The following is a 25229-nucleotide window of genomic DNA, read 5'->3' on the forward strand; positions in this document are numbered from 1 at the left end:
GCATCATTTTCCTCACCTTTAGATAATTAAGATGATAATCCAGAAGAACAGTTGCATTAGTGATGCTATCCTTGGTTCCCACAAACACAAATGGTACCATTCCCTAAAACACAGTAACAGTAGTCCTATGGTTATTGATTAGGTATCAAACACTGAAGAGAACCAAACATATTACTGTAAAACTTGAAAACAATTTTTACAACATGATAAGCATAAATTAAAAAAAATGAGACAACAGCCTGTTTAAATTTTGATGTGGACTGGATCATGCAGACTAATTCCCTTTATGCAAAGAGCTTTTTTTTTTAAACAAGAAAATTTATAGATCGTATGCATCACAATGCCAACATTCATGTTCCTGAACAAGTGAAGAAAAGGGTCAATTCAAAACACTTCAGGTTTCCTCTCTTCAAAATTAGTACCACCTTTGCTGATCATGTCTACTTTCTCACACCAGGTTCTTTTAGGCTATGCGTCAGTAAAGAAACCTTTGATCTTTTAAAAAAGTAAATCAAAATTAACACCATGTCATAAAACAAAACTTGATCCTTCTTGAGGGTCTCTCAGTTTGTAAAAGGCAAACGAAAAAATATTCAAGGAATAGAGTTAGTACTTCAGGTAACGGTTGCTAACTTACATTTGTTTTTCCTTTCAAGCATTTTGTTGAAGTATATTCAAATACCTGAAAAATGTAAAGCTGGAAATTCTAATGCCTGAAATTATGACACTTGGAGATAAAATATGTCAAGACTAACTTAGGCAGCCAAAGCCGGCTAGGAAATCTATCTAAAAGGGCCCCCGAGTGCTGAAAACAACTAAACTTTAGCAGATACAAGGATAATTTCCACACCAAAACTCCTGACACTAAAATAGGTCCATGCAGCATTTCAGAGGTGTGACTGCAGCCCACACAGATCCAGTGAGCTAGCTCTGAACTGCTTGACTCTTGTACCAGCTGCAGCCTCGCCGTGGCAGTATAAGCTTCACTGTGGACTGCAGAAGTCAACCCGAAAGTCTCATAAACACTCAGCGGGTGAAACCTATGCCATTGCAGACCCAAAGCTTAGCTACACCTACTGAATTAATTTAAATTTTGCTTTGGTATCTCATCATGACCTCTAAAGACACCTTTAATTTTCACTGTACACATACCCTTTACAGGACTGCATTCCAAAGGAGGGTTTTTTTGCAAATGTGATTTGAGACACTATCGTCTGAAAAAAAATAATACAAGCGCAGCATGCTGAGGTTCCCTAAGAGTGACAAGTCTACAATTTCTCTCTGCTTTTTTTTTTTTTCCTTTTTTCTTTTACATACAAACAACTTGTTTAATGCAGATGTATAAGATCTAACAACAAGGAAAAAAATTACAAAATCCTCTAATCCTAAGAAAACTCTACAGTAACTTTCATGAGCATTAGCAATCCATTAGCCACAGGCATCATTGAAAGCAATGTTTTGTTACCTAGGCTATTTTAAAGTTTCATAAATAACCTGATAAAAAGCAATGAAATTTCTACTTAACTGGTATTAACTAGCACACAGTATCAATTATTGAAAATCACAAGACAACTGACTTAGAAAGGCATTTAAGGAAACGGTATGTTGTTGCTTTTAGCAGTGGATTCTAGGTATAGCAATGCCAACTATTAAGAATATGAGCTGGTAACAGTGTCAAGCAATTTTAGCCATGCAAAACCATCAAAGTGCTTATTTATTGAACCTTATTTCTGTCTTCAAAGCAGAAGAACCACTCTTCAACTTAGTTTCAGTGGTGAATACTGAGCAGACCTTACGTGCATAAGAAATTTAGAGATAAAAATAATATCTAATACTATAACAAACAGTACCTATCTCATTTTAAAAAATGAAAATCCTGAAGACCCTGTTATAAAATTACAGGAGTTATGCAATTGCACCTGAAACTTACAGGCAGTATTCTAACACCTCAGTCATAACAAAAAGAATGGTATCAAAATTTAAAACCAAACTGTTTGTTACAAAAAGAAGGGCTGTAATAATCAAGTTCACACATGGGAAGATTAATGTGCATTTATTTCAAATATGAAATACAAATAAACTTACACGAACTAACTCTTACCTGCCTCAGGTTTCTGTGTTGCTCCTGGTATGACACAACTAACACGTGAAGCAGTGTAAGCAATACCAGTGTTAGCAATGTCATTAACAGGTAAAATAGAGAAGTATGAATACAGAGCTCGGCAGGTAAAAAAAATGAACTTTCAAGTTAATCTTTATAAGCTGCATTTTGGATTGAAGAACATCAACAAATAAGCTTTTTCAAGCCAGAAGAAAAAAGAAAACCCAACATACTAATTGCAGCCATGACTACTTGTTCTTTTACCCTTCTATTATTCTGTAGGCTGACATACTAAAAATGTTGAAAGTTTCAGCCTGCAGCATAATGGCACCCTCTGGCTTATTAAGCCAGTTCAAGAATTTTATGCTGCAAGAATTTATCATTAGAAATTTAATATGACATAGCAGTGAATCCTTTAAATCTAAACATTGACTATATAACCTTTTCAGATAGATGTAAAACTAGTAAAAAAGACTTACGTATTTGCTCAGCCACCATTTACAGAAAGATGGAAATTGGATTGTGGGTCTTCAGTAATAGTTTTACAGTGATAATACAAAAGATAAAATAACTACTCAAGCAAGAACGTAAGGATTCCAGAAACATATTTCATATCTTATTCAAAGTAGCAAAGGTCCCTTACCTAGTACATATTTAGATTGCCAGGTAAATTACAGACAGTTCAGTTTTCTTCAAGCACATCTCACATTTGAAATTGCAGGAAATCTTTTTGCATTGAGATGTTAAAAGTTTAATGCCTGAAGCTTTTCTTGCAAACCTGCAACCTTTCCCCTCAACACAGCCCTACATAAAAGCGCCTCAAATTACAAAGTTCAAGATTTCATTAAGGACCTTTACAAGGCAGTCCTGTGCAAACCTGGAGTACCACATTGTTCATGCTTATTTTTTCTTTAGGTTACAATTTACAGGCTATTGTGAATTTAGGTAATATTAAAAGAAAAAAAAAAGTTTATACCTAAAGCACAAGCTTTTCATTACAATGTAAGAATTTACTAATAAAATTTTTAACCAGGTAAAACCCTAAGAGATCAAACTCAAAGCAAATCAATGAATGAAAACAGCAAGTTTCACATATATTGACTTACAGCTTAGCAAGTGCTGGGAAACAGTGTTACTGCTTCTAACAGGAATAAAATGAAATCTCTAAGAAGATGCATCACCAAAAAATTTCACAAAGCATTCTTCAAACACAGATAAGTCAAATTTATATAAAAATGTCCCTCCGCATTAATAGGGAAATAGAAACCATCAGAAAACACACACATTAATCAAAACTTTATCTTAGCACTGCAAAGATACAAGGAAGAATTTATTTTATCACTGGGTAGAACATAACCACCAATTAACACATACAGAGCATTAACTGAAAACGTACCTCTTCTTGTGGAATATTTTTATCATTTTCAGCCTCAATTCTCACTCTTACAACACCAGATTTGTCCACTATCTCCTGAATCAGTTTTCCGTTTTTTCCTATTACTTTTCCTACAGAAAGAACATACAGAACATTCCACCTTTAGGGTTTTCCCCCAAACCTGAGAGTATTACTACACTCTAATTAAACAAGTGTATTTAGTACCAGTGCAAAAACTTGTCAAAAATGACTTAACACCCCGCAACAAAGATTTAGTTAACGAGCCATGAGCTAAAATGTCTAAGTAACTTTGGGGCATTAAGTTTGGTAATGTTCCAAAGCAACCAGTGCAGCATACAGGAAGAGAGGTACTTCATTATGAAAGTTTGTTACTGAGTATAGTTTCCTTCTTTTTCAAAGCTCCTATAAGAGAACAAAGGAAATTCAATCACAAATGCCTTACCTTTGTATAAAATTATTTGAAATTACACATCTCCATTACAGAAATACTCAATATCTTGCATACTTCTTTGGCTTTGCTTTGGTAGGTTTAAAATAACTTCAGTGATTTACAAATGAACATTGCTGGTTGCATTTAAAGAAAAAAAATCCACCCTTTTACAATGCCCTAGTATTTGCTGTAACTCCCTTTTGGGTAAAGAACAAACCAAAACTCTTAGTTTGTTCACAAAAATTTTAGTTGATGAAGTTTTCTGATACTACCAAAGCTACTGTTTGAGCCAGATGCAAAATTCTCTTCTCTGAAACTGAGCTTTTTTAGAGATACTTGAAAATAGTTTATAATTCATTAAAAAGCCAAAGATGAAAATGGAAATAAATTATACTCTAATGCCAGTAATGCATGCATTTATCTTCGGAACCAGACATTCTAATTTAAGACAATGAAAATGAAAACTTTAGCTTTCTCCAACCTAAGCAAAATAACTTGCTGTATGAAAATTGACAGGAAAAGTGAGCTGCTTGGGAGGTAATGAGGAAAGGCCATATCCTTCAATCATAGCATTAAAAGGAAAGCTTAAAAGAGTGATGTAACAGATGTTTTCTGCATGTAACAAAGATATTTTTTTTTTTTAACAAAACTGCCTGTGAAAAAGGTTATGTTACAAGTTTTCCAGCAGATCACTGAAATAAAGGCGAAAAAATACTAGAGTGCATGACAGCTACTGTTTTGCTGACAAAATCAATCCACTAAGAGCAAATTAAACCCACTTTTAATCACATGGGACATTGTTCCTACTGTTCAAAGCTAAGTAATTTTTTTCTGTCACAATTTTTCTACCATGAATTTTAAAATCCTACATATTTGTAGAAAACATGAGAAAAGATGGCAAATAAGTTCTTCCTTGATGACAAAGGCTGCTCTGAGAGTCAAAAGCTTCCTCCAAGTACTTTATTCCGTTACACATCACTGGCAAATGTAACAGCAGTTTACTAATAAATGTAAAAAAAGACTTGGTACTGATTTAAAGAAGTCAAGTAAACCAAACAAAAAAAAGAGAAAAAAGAAAAAATAGGAAAGAACCTTAACATTGGTTATCCCAATGAAAGAAATACATCTTTTTAAATATTTGTTTTTAGTTAGAATTCAGCAACATACATAAAAACCTTAATTATTTTTAAAGGACTGTATGCATGTATTTTTAACCTATGTTTCAGGTTATAAATTTCTATTCAGCCTTTAAAAAAAGGCAACATCTTGGGTGTGGTTTTTTGTTGTTTTTAAAGGATAGTTAAGTAGAAAAAGCCAGATATTTGCATTTCCTTTAGATAAAAAAAATCAGCATATCAATAATGTAGTAAAAGGAAAAAAGCCTTCTGCCTTTTTAAAGCAAATTATTTAGTTCTCTGGCAAACTATTAGAAATTTTAAAAAGCAAATTATCAAACATAGCTTATTTTGGATATAACATATGGTTCAGCCAATTTTATATTCTAAAGGATCCAGGCCAAGAAGCAGAGTAGAAATGAAAACTGCCAAAACAGAAATAATTGCAAAGTTCTAAACAGAAACAAAGAAATTAAAACCTCAAGTTAAAATAATGACAGCAGCTTATCATTTTTACTTCTCACCAGTGGAATCAGGAGGGAGTGGGGAAGGGAAAACTACTGTTTTTAAATCAATTACAGAGCTGAGGTGCCGTATTTCTAAGTACTTGTCCCATTGCAGAATTTCACACTGCTTCAACACCAGCTTTCATACACTATTTGACAACCTATTAAAGTATTTGCTTTTAAAGGTATGTCATACCACGTAGTATTTTCCTGTTCTTCTCTTATCTACTGAGTTAAGCCATGTATTTTTATGTTGCTTTTTAGCATCAAAAGCTCATTAAAAGACTTCCCCACACACAAGGGCTGCATGCATTCTTGAGGAATTTTTTCAGGGTGTTTGATAATGGAAATGTATTAGATTGTCTTTGGGGTATTTTCTTAATCACTGGGTACCTTAACTAGGCATTCAGTTCATCCCACAGTGCTGCTTCTAAACAAACTGTACTTCAGATGTAAAAGGACAAGAAAAAAGACAAATACAAGTCAAAGAAATTATTCAAAATATACTAGGAAAATATGAGACTGCAGATTTATCTGTTGTATAGCTGAACTAATCTCTGGACATCTTTGGAGGAAGTAATTTAATTCTTTGGCTCAATCCAGAAGCTGTTCTACTTTGTATTTAAACATCAGCACATTGCTTCTAGTTTAAGATATCCCTGTACTGCAAACCAGGAGGTAATTTCTTACAATACACTGAAGCTAAATGTGTCTGTAAAAATTCTGCATGGAGCTGGAAAACAGAAAAAGCCCCAACCTCCAAAACTCTGTACCACCCAGAACCCTTTCAGAAAGAGGACTTCTGCAAACTTTCACACTGCCACCCTTCAGTTCTCAGAAGGCATTTTTCCTCACTATCATACAACCTCCAGAATTGACATACCTACTAAATTTCTTGGGACTTGTATGACATCTTCAGCAAATTCAAGGTAACTTCTTGCCTTTTTCACTGCATCTTGATCCTAAAACAGACAGACGTATGAGACAAATGAGATCCGTTTTCCTAAGGGTTTTTGGTTTTTTTTTTTTGGAAGGCTAAAGAACGGAACCTACCTCTCCATAAATATGGAATGTGCAAGTATCTTCATCAAGATCAATAGCAGTCACTCCAGGGACTTTTCTGGCTTGCTGAATATTAGCACCATGAGTGCCAATGGCCAAACCCATTAGGTCTTCACGTACAACAAACTGTTCATGAAATCGTGATGCAAGTTGTCTAGAACTCTGAAGAAAAATACAGTGTTAGCTTACTTTGATTTTTCAGTACACTGGAGAGAGAAATCAACACAAGTTTAGAGCTAATTCTTTAATCAGGTACTTAGCCTACTTTTTATTTCAATCAATCCTTTTAATGCACTGATTTTCACTTCAAAACCACTGAAGTCTTCTTCACAAGTCCTAATATTGCCTTTTAAATATTAATATAAGGCTAGCCTCTAGTTGTGTGGACACCTCTGGACACCTCTATATTTTGAATTACCACAGAATATCTACAGCTATCAAGTGTAACTAGGTAAGACAGCACTTGTGTAGGTTAACAAAATCGGAGCTGTGTTGATTATTAAAGCAAACCCTACGATTTCTGAGAAAAAACACTGCATCCATTCCAAGAGGTAGGGGGAAACAGCAATAACTCAATCAGGGGTCACAAAAATTACATAGAAGACATAGTAACTATGGTTATCTACTGCACTTAAAAAATAAAATGAAGAATCCACGCCTATGCAAGACAACACAAAATTAAAGTATAACATCAATATATTGCTTGAATTCAGAGAACAAGTATGTTAAGAACTTCACGAGGAATCACACTTCTACCAAGACAGACGAGTCAATCTGAGAACTTGAGATTGTCACATGCTATCAAGACAAAATTCCTCACTTACGACTAAAGACTATACTATTAAAATGACTTTCAATCACATGTTTAAGGCTCAGTTACTCTGGAATTAAACACCTGCTTACTGTTTTGCAACTCTCATCACCTTTGCATGCAACTGCTATGGTGTAACCAAAGAATACAAAATGGCTTACAGAATCTTCATGAGGATCTCCTATATGAAATAAGATACCAAGAAAGAAAAAGAAAAACCAACAAAACACTAACCAACTTTTGGACCTGGAAGAGGATTTAAAAAAAAAAAGGGGGGGGGGGGGGGGGGGGGGAAGTATCACTAGAAACCTGGATAAAACTTGCAAAAAATAAACAAAACAAGGAAAAAACCCAAAGAGACTATAACTCCAATGGCCATAGTAAACAATTTCCTAAAGCAGTCCTGAGCTTCCCAGAGAACTACATTAGTGAGCTCTGATTTGATGCACAAGTATGCATATACATGCCCATATGTAAAATACAGTTTCAGTACTTTCTTTTGTATGAAGCTTCCACCACATAGCAAGCACGCAGAAGAGAGCTGGGAACAGAGGGAAGCTTTTGAGAAGTATCTTGTAGCACACTGTGGAGTTGGATGGTCCTGAAAATACTCAAACATGCAGGAAGCTTAGGTTTTCTCAATACCCGTACAATCCTGCATTGATATGAACAGCCTCTGTCAGTCCCAGGTGGCTTACATTATTAGCATGAACAGACCTCATGAGTGCAAGGAAAGACACTTGGGAAATGCTGAATTGCATGCAGTCAGAACCTGCAAGCAAGTGGGGGGAAAAAAAGATAACTGGGCACATTTTTTTTAAAAAAACAAAACCACATGTTTAAAAAGACTAAAACAATGACTGGTAAGTTTCTCCTGCACAGCCTCTTCATGCTTTGAAAAAACAGACAGTTTTCTTATAGGATGCTTGTACTATATGAAGCAGGAAGATCACTAAGTTTGGTCACCCTGAGAACTAAAAGAAGCATACAGAGAGAAATCAGTAAGATATAAACATACAGAACAAAATATATATTATTTATGATAATGAAGTTTCCATACATTTAAAGGAAGTTGTAGTACTTAAATCTACAGAGAAGAGCAAATATAAAATGCGTAAAAAAGTCATTATTTACCATAGTAAAATTCCTACATAAAAATGTGGACACTATCCACAAGCATCTGAGCATAAAACGGAACACAGGAAAGTAACAATAGTTTCATGCATCAAGAGACGATAATAGATTATCACAGTTGGAAATTCGCTAAGTAAAATGGAAAGAGTGTTTTGCAAGGAAGAAAAAAGATAAAAGCTGTATATTATCTTTCCAGGGCCAAGATAAATAATCCTATATGTGTTTCTGCATTGCAATCAAAGCTGTAACTACTGTGGAGACATACACAAGCACACTTTAAATTAGCCGTTTAACCTCAGCAACATGACACCCTACAGAGGTTGAGAAAACATCAAGACAGCGTCCACAGCAAGCCCCACTCTGTCCCAGCTAAACTGCTACCGTTATCTGACCTGCTCCTGTCTAAAGCCGTTGATAAATATCCTGTGCTAAATCACTGTCATAGAGAATTGGCTACAGCAGATAGTGGTGTAAGTATCCAAGTGTCATGAAATACTGCATATACTCAGGGACCTCTATCAAGCATTTTATTAACTAGAATACAGACAACTCAGAAAGCAAACATTATTTTAAACGCTCACAGATCTACATTCTAACAGATAATCCAAATGCTGACTTACTAGTTGCCATCTATTATAGACCACCACATGAGAGCAGAGAACAGGATGATCATGTCAATGATCAGTTATTAACACAACTATCTACAATATGTAGAAAAAGGTGACGCTACATCATCGCTGGGGACCTTGGCTATGACAGTCAAACTGTAGTTATATTGCCTGTACTAAAATATCATTAGCTTTTCTGTAAATTATAGAGTCATAGAATCATAGAATCGTTTAGGTTGGAAAAGACCTTTAAGATCATCCAGTCCAACCATTAACCTACACTACCAAGTCCACACTAAACTAATCAAGGGTAGACTAGACTAAACCATGTCCCAAAGTGCCACATCTACCTGGTTTTTGAATGCTTCCAGGGATTTAGACTCCACCACCTCTCTGAGCAGCCTGTTCCAATGCTTGACTACTCCTTCCATGAAGAAGTTTTTCCTAATATCCAATCTAAACTTCCCCAGGCGCAGCTTGAGCCCAAGATGTATTTTACTTAAACATAATCTTGTTTAATCTACTTCCCTCCAATAAATTAGTAAGAAACAACTATGCAAATAATGTATTATACCTATTTAGAAGCCATGACTGAACTGCATTTACATAGAATAAAATACAAACCAGAATGCAAAAGTACACTTGTAAATTCAGGCTTTTTAGTATGTCAAAGTAGCAACTAAGCCACACCTACTGGGAAAGAATGCAAACAAAAAATCATGGTTTATTTTACTTGATGCTCTAAAAGCCACATTTGAGAAGCAGAGCCATGCACGTCAAGAAGCTAATATGCAGAAAGAAGGTACAAGATGGAAAGAAACAAACAAACAAGCAGCAGCTCATCTAGTGATTATGGCTCAGAAAGCAGGAAAGGTAAAACTGCTAGAAGAAAGAATGGCAGACATTTAAAGTTCAGAGAGTATAAGACACAGAAAAGAGTTTATTTAATGGAAACAATGAACTATTAATAATAACGCAGTAAAGCCTAAAGCATTCATTGAGTATGTCTTCTGCAGATGGACATGTGCAGTTTGTTTCTATGTCAATGTCTCAACAGAAGTCATGACTATGATTTTTACTATCCAAAGCTTTTCAGGTTTGGCTGAAATTGATTTTATATTTATTATAGTACAGGAAGCACAAATACCAACATGAAAAATGCCAGCCAACTTTTGTCACGCCAATTATAACTGTATATATTTATCTCACAACAACCTTCACTTAAGTACTGCTCAGGTAGAAACTAAAGCCCAATAATGGCTTTCTAGTGAGAACCAAATCAAATTCTCGAGTCCTTCACAGCAGCAGAAAGGTTCAGCCTTACAACGACAGCAAGAATCCAAGATTAGTTTGGGAAAGGAATCAATGACAACAGCTGTTAGTGCATGCATTTGTGGGGGCATGTAAAGAGAATTAGCTCTAAAGAGGCTGTTGTTCTTCCCACCTCCAAAATAATACTTTGCACTTCAAGAGGTAAACTGCCCACACAATTGTCAGTTCTGGAGGAAGACAGAGAAGAATGGATTACTGAAGAGCAACAGTGGGGTGCTCAGAAGGAACACCAATGAGAAGAAACTGGTCCTTTCTTGGTCTTGAGAAAAATCAAGACCCAAACAAACTTGTATTACAGCTCTGAGATAGAGAATTCAAGAGACTAAAAAGAGAACAGAAGAAGAGGGAACGTCTTGTAACAGTGAGTACACCTACTGGATACAAGAGGCCTGAACTAGTACACCACATCCCACTTGAAGCTAAAACCAAATAGATGTAACCCTTGGGGTGGCAGGGAACAAAACCTGGCTCTAAAGTAACAGAGCTGGTATACACCCATGTAAGAGTGAATTACAGTAGTTCAAGTGGTACTTCTAGTTCTTGACAGTGAATCTAAAAAGAAGTTTTCAGAAATGTTGCTATTTTTCCTGATCTGTAGACAGAAGAGAAACCATGAAGAAGTGTTAATTCTACTGTATAAAGAGCCCCTTATTTCCTAGCCTACTCTTTTTTTTTTTTTTCCTCTCCCATGGACAAGTATGAGTCAAGCTTCTTGCCAGTCAACACCCACCCTCCAGTCACAGGAATATCAGAAGCTTTATCTCTGTAAGATGATTTCCTAACATTTTATCTATAGACAAGCCCATTCCTTCATACATCCTACCAACATCAGTCTCATCCTTTCCATCTCTTTTTCACTGTGGTGTTTTGCAAGGTCCAGTTCTAGTCCACCTCAGTATCATGCCACATTCACTCCCATCTGTTTTTAAAAAAAGTAATTCAAAGCTATCGAATATGTGGCACTATTTGTGCAACAATGGCTAATTATGTTATGCTTCAAACTATGAAAGAAATATATGTGTATGTGTGTGTGTATATATATATTTGTATTTAATCCCACATAAAATCCTGCTGAATAAAATGGGATCAGATAAAAATGAGTCTTTGCAAGAACAGGCCCTTTAACCGTAAACTTTGTTGGGTTGCATCTGCTTCTTAACACCAAGAATAGTATCAATACGTAATAATTACTTTCACCCCAATGCAAGTCCTACCAGCTAACAAATGCACGAGGTTGTTTTTTTGTTTTGTTTTGTTTTTTTTTTTTTAAAACACTCAAATTACTTCAGGGAAAACAAACAACATACCTCCAGCTGTTTGCTAGCTTCTTCATTTCTCAGTATCAGGGATAACTTGGTACGAAGACTTCGAAAGTGCATATCAATCAGCATATTTGCCCTCTTTGTTGTTACATCATTGATTGACTAAATTTTTAATAAAGAAAACACAGTGGTTTACACATGAACTTTTGAAACAAACCATTGCCAATGGTATGGTTAGACATTTGTACTTACCAAAATAATAAGCTGGTGGTTTTCAGAATCATATGTTACAGAAAAAGCTCCAACTGCCTTTTTGAAGTCCTTATGTGCAGATTCTTTGGCACACCTAGGAATAAAAATGCTACAAAGTTAAAAATAAAACCTGCTGCATTTATGGTTAAAAATAACAACTGCTGCATTTATGGTTCACAGCCAAGAAGATTAATTTCTTAATACAAAGAATCTAAATAAATATATCCGAGTATTCTCTTTTAATGCAGGTGTTATTTTGTTCTGTTATCATAATTTATTTTACTCATTTTTCTTTGTTTTCACATGAGTAGGATTAGAAATATTTCAGAAGTTTTCTTTCTGTATGTACCTCTACCAAATGACAAACCAGTGAAGTAAAGCTACATTAAAAAGCTATAATCGTTACACTCGTCACATCCAAAATTTCAAACACACCATGAACCAGTATGATGTGTGACTTCACTGTAACCACTGCAGCATTCTAATGACCTTATGCTCATCTCATGCTGTATTTTGCTTCTCCAGGCTTCTTCTGTCCACTCGCTACTTAGTGAACTTGTGTACTGTAACATTAACTTCAGAAATTCTTAGTTTAACCTGAATTTATAGCTTATTCCACATTAAGGCAATAACATGTATCTCAAAAATGCAGAAAGTGATCTGAAGCTAAAAAAGGGAAGTCAGTATTAATCTGAGTTTTAGAGCTATATTTACATGAGAATAACATGTCTGTGTTCTAGGAGAAAACTAGCCGTTTCTGTATCATACTGTGGGAGGTTTGGTTATTGCACAACTATTCCCACAGCCATCATCAAAACGCCTTGTGCCCTACAATATAAGGCAGCGTTTTCTTTTGTCATTAGATACCAACTTCCATAGATTGTCAGATAGTCAGTCTATCGATGAAAGAGTGACCACTTGAAAATTATCAATAAAGTTGATGAAGAATGGATTCAGATTAGTCTGTGCACATCACTGAACAGCTATAAGAATAAAAATCTTAATCTATACTGCACACAAACCTTAAAAACTTGAAGAAAGTATTTCCTCCTCTAGGACTAAGCTGCGTTTTAAAAATAATCTTTTCTATTTCTGAAGTATGAGCATGTCCACATTTGTATCTTCTACATTCTTATACGAAAATTTTAAAAGTTAATTTAGAGCATTAAAAAGCATTTTTATTCCTTCTTGTCTCTGTCTCAAGAAGTTACCTACATTTTGAAGCAAGTTATAGAAACACTTGTACTCACATTTGCCTTAAATCTTCTGGAACTGCCAGTTTGATTTTATGAAAAGTATCCTTTGTTGCAGGTTTATTGGGGTTCACAGATCTCAAACGCTCAATTGTGACAATTTCGTTGTATGTAGCATCACAGGCTGCATATTCTATTACGTAGAACTGATATAAAAATAATAAAATCATCCAAGCCACACATTTTATGACAAGAGCGAGCATCACACTATTAAGTATAGGCACTTTTGTTAACCATACAAGTCAAATTTGAACTTTTCAGATTTAATTTAATGGTAATTGCAAGAGTCCTAATCAAGAAACTCTTTGAAAATGAAGAGGTGCAAGTTAAAAACACTGTCCACATCAATATAAAAAAAACATAAGAAAAATAAAATACAAATAAATATAAAAGATATATATATGTATATATGCATATTCCTACCTCACCCTTTATCATTCTCACTTTAGCCAACCACCAACAGCAGGGTTCTTTTTCATTTGCCCTGGAATAAACCTAAACAAAATACATATGTTATATATCTGTAGCATTCTTAAAGGACATCTCAGAAGCCGACACTAACTAATATGATCAGGAACTCTGCTATAGGAACAAAATCTGGCAAAACATATTAATACGTAAAGTCTCTAATCTAAGCACTACATAGCAAGCATGTAACAGCCAAAATGTGTATTGCAAATACAGGTAGGATATAAAATTACACATGTAAGATTGGGTACAATATTATTTATCTGTACAATCTACTGGCATTAGTTGCTTCAGTCTTGCATACAGTCAGAAGCCCTTTACATCTGTTAATATTTAATCAACAATATTTCTAATTGTGTGTAGGTCTGATGAGGTCCAACCAGTGGGTGGAAGGGAGATGACACATATCTACACTTCTTTAGCACATACATGATACTGGCCACATCCACACCAAAGAAGTTTTGCCATTTTCTTATCTTTCAAATCAAAATAAACTTAAATAGCATGCAAGCAAAATGTAAATCTTGAAAGTTCTCTTTTAAAAAAGTAATTCTAAAAACCAATTTTATAATTTTATAAAATAAGGCAGTTTTAGGAATGTGTTATATTAAAGCCAGTCTCTCTCTACAGATATATAAGTATTTACATATACACATATATTTTTATACTTTTATGTACACACACAGAATGCAAATCATCTCATTCAGCTTGAAGTTTTGGTAATACAGACATTATTAACTTACAGCTGAAGAACTGCAGTCCAGCATCTATTTCTAGATTAATTCAGTTCTGATAAAGAACTGATCTATGATCAAAGAAATGCTGCTCATGTTTGTAAATCAGCACGGAGGTCATGGTACACGGAATTCCAAAACATCTGTATTGTTTACAACTGTCAAAATCTCTTTTTGATGACATGCTTGGCATTGTGTTTTGTGTAGTAGTAGGAATCAAAAAAGGTGACAGCTTATGACATACAAGCAAGCCTTCCACTGGCTTGGCTGAAATTTTCACCCAGAGTTCTCTCACTTCTCAAAACAAATGTTAATGGAGCATACATACCTCTACTTCATCACTTTCATTTATATCTTTATTATAGCCTGCAGGTGGTGGAAACCTCACATCATGGAATGGTATTTGTCTCTCTGGCTGCCAGCTAGAAATAAAAATACAGTGAATGGCCTAAACATTTTCACCTTCCTTGTGAACAGAAATCAGAAACATTTTCAATCCATTAATTTTACATTTTTAAATTCTGTGGAGCTTTTGTGCATATATGTATTATAAGGTAACATGATCCAATATATATGTAATAAGAAGAAGCACACCTAAGTGACCATTAAGCATCTTAAATGAATCCCTGATGCTACCTGCACTGTTTTGAAATCTTCCAGCAGCAGTTTTTACTCTGTTTACAGTTATAGATTTCAACCTCAACATTAGAAACACAGGTTAAAACACATAACATGCTTGGACACTTCCTTCAAAACAAGCCTGTTTCTTCTTTGGTTCTACTACAGATTCAGAAAACTTGATCAGGATTCAGTCTGAATACAGTTTTAATTTACAGTTTCTTTAACAGAGACTGGATAAAATACGCATGACAAGAAAAGATAATTTTTAAAGAAGCTAGAAAACAATTTCCAAAATACAACAGATGATGCCATAACAAAGATTCACAGAAAAAAGTATATAGCAGTGTGTTATTTCTGTCCTGAAGGAAATGAAATCTGAACTAAATGGTATAATGGAAGGTTAAGTTTTTATGCTCTTAAATGATGGGAAAGGAACATAATTTCATTTCTAGCTTAGAAAACTAGTATTTATCACGTATCTTTAAAACAAATTTTGTAATGATGTAGTCCGCTAAATCTAAAATAAGACATTCACATTGGAAAGAGGCAGTCATGGTACCACTGCTGACTTATTCAAACATGGGTTGTCACCAGGTAAATTCAGTAATAACATGCTTATCTTCCCAACAAAACCCATGTTACTATAGTTTTGTACTTAAAAATACTTAAACTATTAAAAGCTTATATACAGAAATGTCACAACATAGTAAATATAAAAAATAATTCTAAAAAACATGCTAGCAGCAAGCTTAGAGTATCTAAACAATGCTACTTTACATTATTAAGTTATATTTAGGTTAATCAAATGCAAGGTTGATACTCTATCGTTTATAGGTATAACATCAACAATACACTTACTTGTTTTCAAATGCAACGGTTATAGAATCTTCATGCACATCCTTCACAAATGCCTGTGTAGAAAAAAAAAAGTATAATTATGGTCAGCTTATGGATATTTTAAAAAAATAATTTTTAACTTGCACAACACCTTCCTTTCAGATATTGATGAAATTCAAAATTTAAGTATGCCTTCAAGTCAGCCTTTTTAATTTTGCAATAGACTTACATAAAACACATACTGAAAGCTGATAACCTCCTTGGGTTCATGACTGCCAGAGTACTGATACACAGACAGAACACCCAAGCTATCCATGCCTTCTTCCTACTTTTTAGGAGTAACAGGAGAGGTTACTAACAAATGACAAGATCATTCCAAATAGTTTTATAACTATAGTTTAAAATGTTTTATTTTATAATCCCATTTTGTGTATTTTGACAGGTGTAGAAATTAGACCCACATCAGTACTCCTAAAAAAACCCCAACCTGCCTCTTCTCTCTTACTACAAGTTTGAGTATCGCACTAGCAAAACTCACCTATATCCATTTCAGCAGAGTTTTCCCCTTATTTACTTCATCACACTTAACTTCCATAGTGAACAAACTTAAGATAAATGCCCCACAGCCTTCCTTCAGTTTTCTCCTGGGGGATGGAGAGCAGTTGTGCTAAGTCTCCCATGCAACCACAAAGCAGAGTACAGAACTAAGATTTAGCACCTGCCTTATGCTACTCAACTGACTGACCTTCAATCAATTTTCAGCTTTATGCCCAAATGTCTCCCCCATCTACAAAACTGCAAGACCAATATTCAAAGAACTTGCAGATTTACTAATGAAAATACTTTTCATAGCCTCAAATGATGGAGTTCACAGGGCAACCAAGGATTAAAAGACTGTAGGTTTTTTTGTTTCTTTCATTTTAAAAATATCTCTACGAACTTCTGAAACAGATAAACATTGGTGAAGTACTGAGTATTCCACTAATATTTGTCCATATATAGTATATCCTTGCAAGGTAGGTAGATAAAAGCCCACATGCAAGACTGACTGTAAAAAAGTTCGTTCTACCAATGGAGATCCATCTTATTAAATTGAAAAATTCTCAGTAAATTGAAAATAATTTAGCAGTAATTACTGCTTCTGAAGAAGAGTTAATGAACTATGGAACATTTTATTCTCCTTGCATTTCAAGCTTCCAAGACAAGAACAGCCCTTATCTCTTACAAGAAGGTAAGAGTTTCTTTCTCATATGGAATCTAAATGGTTTTAAGATATTCTTCTGATATTTTTCCTTCATAAAGTATTCCAAAGTATTTCCAGCAGTATCTCAGTATCAAACAAGAGCAATACCTGATTGCTGATACAGAGCTCCAAGAACTGGTTATACTGAAATTAAGCAGTACATGCGCACAAGTGTCACTACTCAGAGACATTCAGTACAAGAAAGACGTAAATCTGAAATATGTGAAAGTAACTAATGCTACCTTGAAGAGAAGTCAAAGCAAAGCCACAATGACAACAGCAAAAAATGGTTTTATACCTTGCTCACCTCTCAATACTGTAAGAATAAGGTTACCGGAAGGTTTATTATTGCTAGCATCCAAAGGAGATTTAAAACAGTCTCTAATAGTATTTACATAGTCACATGTTTCAAAATTCCAAGATACTCCTTCCAAGGGGATAACAAGCATAGTTGGTATTTTTTAATGACATGATACAAAACAGATTTAAGACCACATCTCAGGATCATGTTGATAGTAGTACAGAAATGCTATTTACATGAAGAAGCAACACACCCCCCAGTTGATCAATACAGATACTGAACATTTATCTAATGCTTCATATTGCTGTGTCTTCCGTAAAACAATTCCAGAACTGGATATGCGCTTGACAAATACTATGGTAGTCCTGACTGATTTCGCAACATCACACATACCACCTTCAAAGGCTCCACCCACATCTCTTCCAACCTTTGTCATGTGCAGCTCTGAGGCACCTATTCCTATAGATGTAGCAGAAATGGATGCCTTTAATACCTGAAAAATACTGTAATCACTACCAAGTATTTGGTATGACTCCTTCATGCCACAGACTGGAAAAGGATAAGACTTAGTATTATTAGTAGCATTTGAGTATGCAAAAGCAGAGATTATTTTATAAAGCAAATCCATCAGAAAGGACACCAAGAACACTTAACAGCCTTGAGGAAAACAAGTAAGAGTAACAGAAGACCACGCCCTGAGAAAGTATTGATACTTAATTTTCTCATATTCATCAAATAACAAAAAAAATGACTTCTCCTGCTATGAAAGACATTTTTGGAGAAGTCATCTCCTCTATAGTGACAAAAACACCAAAAGACGCTCTAAATAGCACTCTGTAAGAGTTACAGGAAATGACAGAAAAATACCCAAGCCAGCAGCAAAGTGCAAGACTACCTCTCCTATTCAGAGCTGATAGCTCATAACATCCAAGTCATCTTGAGTAGAATCCTAGTGACTACAGCAATATATGTAACTAGTGGCAATAATGCTAAAACCTACCATTAATAAGTAAACCAGATAGTGACACAAATAAATGTAAAGTTATCAAGCTGAAGACTAGCCTAAGACCTCTAAATGGTCTAGTACTTATGTTATCTGGAAAAGTAAAACCTGGGGCACATAACTAACTGAAAGAGTATTGAACTATGGGCAATTCTTGTCTTCGATTTGCATCCCATCCTAGTTTAAAAACTGAAGATCTAGCACAGGGGATGGAGTGCTCTTGTCATCGTTACTGTGTCTGCCACCATAAAAAGAGCAATGAACTTCATTAGTCTGAAGACAATTCCAACGATGTGCAAAGGTTTTCATGTCAATTACTTTAGGATCTTACTGCTTTCCAGTTACAAAAGCTCTCCTTAAACAGGTCTTCAACACTGCTTCGGTCACAATCCAAGAAACCTGAAGAAACCTGAACCAGGAACATTAAGGATAACTGTTCACCATACACGGGTAGCATCAATACAGACACTGCTAGTGAAAATTGTAAAACTGACATAATTTCTTTAGTTTATACCAAGATTCAACCACAGAAACAGATGGAATACCTGGTTTTCACTCCAGCCTGGCCAAAAAAGTTGATGTCGTAACACTGTTGTTTGCCTTTTCATTTCCAACAAAATGAATGATGCCTTGCCAAATACCTAATTAATTTCAAATATGCAATATATACAACATGTCTGCCTACCTCTATGTGAGATTTATGCTTAAAAAATAAACCACACAATATATTAATAGACTAAATATTTGCTTATCCCATCTACCCACAGAAAGGTGGTCTTCCTTGTTCTTTAATTTCTTGTGACACAGAAAAACATCAGAGGCACTTGATCACATCAGTTTTTCATAGTCTGTATCATTGCATTATTTCAATTTTCCTCCGGTATAAATATTTAATCAGATCTGTAGTAAGTAAAATGTATTTGGACTCTACAGCACTATGGTTTTGTACACTTCTAAGTACAAACAGAAACGTTTTGAAATATTTCTAAGTTCCCATTAAAAAAAAAAAATACTTAACCATTAATGCCTTTGGAAAACCAAAGTTAAAGCTTATCAGAACCGCTTAGTTTTCTTTGTGGTATGTGTAAAATTACATACAATGCTAAAAAATGAAACCTTTAAGGCCACAAGCCAAATTCACAGACGCAGGACAAGCCAGCCCCAGATGTCAGTAAAGGCAGAGATGACGTACTGATTTCACACACAGTGTTATGAAAAGTACAATAAGCATTCACCAGTCTTTTTTTGAAATAAAGAGTATAAGTTGGGCATAGAAATTCAAACATAAAGGTGCATATATACAAGTTTGAAATGCACATCCAAGAAGGGACAGAACACTGACTATGATCAATGTGAACACACAGATGAAAAGCATTAAAAACATAGTGAAACTAGATAGAAGTAAAATGAGGGAACAGGACAGCGAAAGACTATAGCAGCTGGGAAATCACTATCACTAATAGCAGAGATACCACATAAGAGTACACAAAAAGAAATCAGAATCAGTGAAAAAGGTTTGCTTCTACTTCTGTAAACAGAAGCGTGTTCTACAATGGCTAAGGTTGATTCTTCTTCTCTAATGTGGAAAAAAAAATTAAGTGTGATAAGTTTTCTACACTAAATTTGACTTTTAGTCACATAAACTATTAACATTTCTCTCCATGCTTCAGACATAATTAAGTGAAAAAGTTTACAATCCAACATTGACATGTCATGGCATTTCTCAAACACATGACCATTCACATTCTAAGAAGGGTTATATGCTGAAGACATGGTCTAAATTTTACAAATTACTTGATACAAAATAAGAATTATTGGAAACAACAGTATATTTGTTATTTTTGTGCTAAATGGAATGACAGACACTTCAAAGGAACAAATAAAGGCTCCAGCTGCCATGAAGTTTTGTTGCTTTTTTTAAAGTCTGCTCACATAATCAGATGTGAGCATTGTCAACCATTTTAATAAAGAAGGATAATTAACTGTAAGGAGTGAAAGCAGGGAAAATATGCTTTTTAAGATTAAAAAAAATGCTATGTTGCTACAAATGTGCATCTACTATTTGCATAACAGTTCTGTAAGATTTCATACCTGTTGGAAGAAGAAAGGCAAAAGGGAACTCACATGCCTTATCAAATCTGAGACAGGCAGGCCACACAAAGAAACAGAAGAGGGAAAGAAGAATAGTCACAGAAATGGTAACCAAACGAGGGAAAAGGGTACAGCTATCATCCTCAGAAGGACTGAGTAGACCAGCTTCTGAATGTGCGCAGAGACTGGAGATATTTGCTGAGGGTACGTCTGTGTGGAACAGTGAAACAAAAGAAAAAGTTCATACGGAACGCAACAGGAGGCCAAGGGAACAGTTGTTCATAGCAAGACCTGAAGTAATAAAGAATGAAGATGAATGATTTTGTCAATTGTAGCTTCAACGAAAAAACGTGCAGTATCAAAACAATGGCAAAGTGCTGAAACTACTGGGATAGAAAGGGGAAGATTTTTTTGAGCAAGAAGTGGCAAAAATTGATTACAAACAACACATAGTTTTAGAATGATGTTTGCTGTTAACGTCTATCTGCCTCAAACAGGATGCTTTCCATCTTTAGCAGAGGATACAAGAGAGAATCACTCCCAAACTGGAAAAGAAAAATCAATCCCATGCTGGAAAGGCATCCAGCATGTCCCCTTTTAGAGGGAAATAGTATCTAAAGCTAGTCTCAGAAAGATTAGACAAAGGACTGTCTATTAGTCCTCTGAGAATAAGAACTTCAAAACCCAATTTACTACACCTATACAAGAAAAGATGTGAAAAGATATGCCCTGACAGCACCCATCTTCAAGATGTAGTCACTTAGCTGTGAGCTGCAAAAAGGCAGTTCCTTCCCCTTAGGATTCACAGTCCTGGGGGTTTGTTGGACCAGTGTTCTTAAAATAAATAGGGAAATGTAATCTTTTATTTCCAAGGATTCTGGGCCCAGCAACATGTCATGACTAAGCATCTCTAGGTACCAGATTGTCAATTATCCCTGAATCATACTCATTGATTGCACTGCACTTTCCATGGAATAATTCATCTTAGCCAAGGAGAAAAAAATTCATGAAAGTACGAAGCATTCACCAAGCAATATTCTAATTCCATTCAGAAAGAACTAGCGTCCACTACAGCGATCACACCAACACACTCCAGTACTCTGTGAAACGCAGTGCACCTGATCAGTATGAAATTTTAATTCAAGTCTTACAGTTGAGTATGAATGCACCCCCAAACCATCTCCTATGTTTTGTGTGGAACATGATCACTCTAGATGTATCTCAGAATGTGTTCTGGATACAGTCCCACAGGTAATACAAGCAGAGAAAAGACTGGTTTATTACTCGCAGTAGGGCTTAGGTGACAATTAGGCACCGGTTTTGTACTGTTGAGATCAAGATGCTGCTGGGTACACTCAAAAATGAAACTAAGTGCTTAGGGACCTGAATTTATAAGGTCCTCAAAGAGAGCTACAAGGAAGATACGAAAACCTGAAGTGGCAATTAGGTGCCTACTTCTGCTACTTAATCCCTTCATGACTCTAGCAGCCTCATATTCCTCCCCTCCATGTCTTAATATCAACAGAGGTGTATTTTTCCAAAACATTTACATATTCTGAAGATCTTCAGAATGATTCAAAGCCAAAGAAATTATCACAAGTTATCAGTAAACCATGAGATTTATATAACATAATTGTTTTGCTTTTGATTTCTTTGCAGTGTTACTGTTGTAAAACAGTTCTCAAGAAGCTGCTTAAAGAAACTTTTTAAATGAAAAAAAAAAAAAAAATCTTGCAATTAAATCCACACTTGACATCATCACACAATTCTTGTTATGCTAGGTCAACCAATTCATTTTATAATCAGATTCCCCATCTGCAACACAGGCATAAAACTCAAAAGAAAACATTTAGATAAATTACTTAATAACAGAGTGGTACTCAGACACTACGAAGAAAGAAAAAATTGTACCTAAAATTCAAGTAATTCAGGCTAGAGGAAAATTGCTGATTTACACTGAAAATTATTGCATGAGGGATTTTATTTAAAAAAAAAAAACCCAAAAACCCCAAACTTTCTTTAGTTAAAAAAAAGTTACTGCATTTATCTTAAGTGTGATGTTCCATCTAGACAGGTAATACAGGTGAAGACCAATAAATATATGTGCCCCGTTTGTCCCTTAGACAATTTAACCAAGTCCATTTGGTTAGATATTAAGAAGAGACAAAAAACCTCCTATGTTTAAATTTCTGAAAGTTAAAATGGAAACATAATATGCAACTTGGAGACAACGTCTGTGTTATAACTTGGATACACTAAATAATGCTTAATAAATAAGCTCCCATGAACATATGCTCAAATGAAATTTTCACCTATACTACAACCAGAAATGTCAGTATGTTATGGACAAAAGGGGTAGAGGACCCCAAGATGTCAAAATTGAATGTAACAACAACAATGAAAAAGTTACAGAGCTTTCAATTCTCCCAGGTTTCTTTGATAATTTTTGTCACTAAAGAATGCACAATGTCATTTTTATCATCATTTATTTTGCACGATTCTGTAAATACTCTCATAAAATCTGATAAAAGCCTCATTAAAAGTTCTCACACAACGTATTTTTGACTTCTGTTCCTGAGCAAATACCGTATCTTTAAAAATGTAAAAATGATTTTTGAAAGTGCTAAATAATTTAATTCCAGAAAGCAATATACAGATCTAGGATTTTGGCTACAACACTGGAAACCCACAGGATGCTTATTTACCACATTTACAGACTTGCTTCATACATACTTTTTTAAAAAAAAAAATGTATTATTTTCAGAATAAGAGATTATCACGTTTTTTAAAAATAAGCTTTCAAGAGGTCACTTTTCTTTGAAACACTCAGAACTGCTGGAACTGTATCATTTGGATACCAACCTGCCCTACCACACTAACATCAGAGTGTGAAATTCTACTTGTTCCTTCATTGCTAACATAAATATTGGACGTTGCACAATAACTAGGCCCAATTTTTAAAGCACTAGGAACATTTAAACAGTGGAAAACTTGCAGAAACTGATCCATGACTGCTTCTGGTATGTTGATAACACGTCCACGGTAGTAGGCCCAAACCAACTGTGTCCAAATTGCATTTTTCTGTGAATATGGTAAACCCGCAAATTATACTCTATTAATGTGCTGATTAATATACCCCAACTCATGCAAAGCCACAGCATTACTACATAGTATTAATAAAAATATTAAGTACTCAGAATATATGTTCAAGGCTCAGAGATGGCTTTATTCAGCACCAGCACAAGGGCTTGGAAACAAACATGGAATGCCATTAAGTAGTCTCAGTAAGAAGTACATTTGATACTTAAATGTATTTAGCAACTCAGCACATACATTTGGTCAAGCAATGCTCTTTAACATCAGCAGGCAGCGTCCCCTGCCATGGCATTAAAAGCAGGAATCCATGACAGTATTTTATCAGGAACGTGTATTTAACAAGGCTGCCCGCCCCCCCCCCCGCCTTAAACGCCGTGCGCTAGCAGTGCAGCTCTCCTGGAAACCTAGAGAGCGAGAAAGACTTTCCTTAAGTAGCGACAAAAGCTGAGGATTTAGCAATTAACGCCCCGTCCCCAGGCCTGATCCGCGCTTCGGCGCCAAAGAGAAGGCGGCCCAGGGCTCTCCTCGCCTCCCCTCACGCAGCGGCAGCGCGCGGGCCTCCCCTTCCCACAATAGGGGGAAGGCCCAAGGCCTCCGCGGACGCCGGGCCCGCTCTCGCCTTCCCTCGCTCCCTCCTCGCCAGGCCTCGAGCTCCCTCAGCCCCGGGGCGGCGGCGGCCCCCGGCTCCTCTTACCCCGGAGGCCCGGCTGCCTCTCCCCAGACGGCGAGAGGGACCCGCCGGGGCCTCCACCCCTGCCCCACTCTTCCTCCTCCTCTCCTTCCAGCCCCGGGGCCCCCGCTTTCCCTCAGAGCGGGGAGGAGGAGCCGCCACCGCCGCCGCCTCCTCCTCCTCCCGTCCCAGGCCCCACTCCCTCCCCTGAGGCCCAGCCCGACCCAGCCGCGAGCACTCGGTACCTTGTAGAAGGCCCCGTTGGAGCCCCGCACCTCCACCACCAGCTCCTCCATGTTGTGCCGCGGCGGCTCGGTGCCGGAGACCCAGGCCCGGCGCCTCCTCCCTTCCCTTTCTCTCTCTCGGCGCAGGAGGGGGAAGAGGAGGAGGAGGGGTGCGTGTGCCGGGGCGGGGGAGGGGAAGGGGAATCTCGGTTCACGCCGAGCCGAGGGGGTGGGGCCGCGCGAGGGGCGGCGGGCAGGGCCGCGCGAGGGGAGGCGGGGGGGGACGCGGGGACGCGCGGCGCCGCCGCTCCTCGCCCTCGGCCGCCCGGAAATGAAAGCGAAACGGTCACCGCCGGGCGGCGCGCGCGGGGGTGCGGGGCGCCCGTTTCGGATGTAAACGCTAAATCCGCGTCACGTGACGAGCCGCGCCGCGGGGGGGCGGGGCGGGGCGCTGGCCCCAGCCAGCACGCGCCGGTCGCCCACCGCCTAACGGCCGGGCCGCGCGCCGCGCCGCTCAGCGCCCTTCCCGCGCGCTCGCGCGCGCACGTAGCCGCCGCGGCCAGGGGCGACGGCACCCGGCAGTTGGGACCGGGGTCCCGCCTCCCCTCCGGGCGCGCGCCTGAGTGACAGCCCCGCCGACCAATCAGGTTGCGCGCTGCGCGGCGCGTTCCGACCGGAG

The 25229-nt window shown here is 36.9% G+C and overlaps 1 protein-coding gene across 5 annotated transcripts in view; it reads right to left on the reverse strand.

Moving 5' to 3' along the window:
* Positions 1-24756, reverse strand: part of FMR1 (fragile X messenger ribonucleoprotein 1) — a 34158-nt gene extending 9402 nt beyond the window's left edge. For 4 of the 5 annotated variants that reach the window (XM_075720886.1, XM_075720885.1, XM_075720888.1 and 1 more), the window contains exons 1-11: positions 24572-24666; positions 15944-15996; positions 14793-14886; positions 13686-13757; positions 13260-13408; positions 12010-12103; positions 11803-11919; positions 6602-6772; positions 6432-6510; positions 3498-3607; positions 17-103 (exon numbers count right to left, since the gene is read on the reverse strand). In XM_075720886.1, coding sequence (XP_075577001.1) covers positions 17-103; positions 3498-3607; positions 6432-6510; positions 6602-6772; positions 11803-11919; positions 12010-12103; positions 13260-13408; positions 13686-13757; positions 14793-14886; positions 15944-15996; positions 24572-24622 — 1077 coding nt within the window. In that variant the 5' untranslated portion in view covers positions 24623-24666. Of the gene's footprint in view, positions 1-16; positions 104-3497; positions 3608-6431; positions 6511-6601; positions 6773-11802; positions 11920-12009; positions 12104-13259; positions 13409-13685; positions 13758-14792; positions 14887-15943; positions 15997-24571 lie in introns of all 5 variants that reach the window. The other variant, XM_075720889.1, reaches the window with a different exon arrangement.
* Positions 24757-25229: the final 473 nt, after the last annotated feature.

This window comes from Pelecanus crispus, chromosome 13, assembly GCF_030463565.1.
Source record: "Pelecanus crispus isolate bPelCri1 chromosome 13, bPelCri1.pri, whole genome shotgun sequence".
In the NCBI taxonomy this organism is placed as follows: domain Eukaryota; kingdom Metazoa; phylum Chordata; class Aves; order Pelecaniformes; family Pelecanidae; genus Pelecanus; species Pelecanus crispus.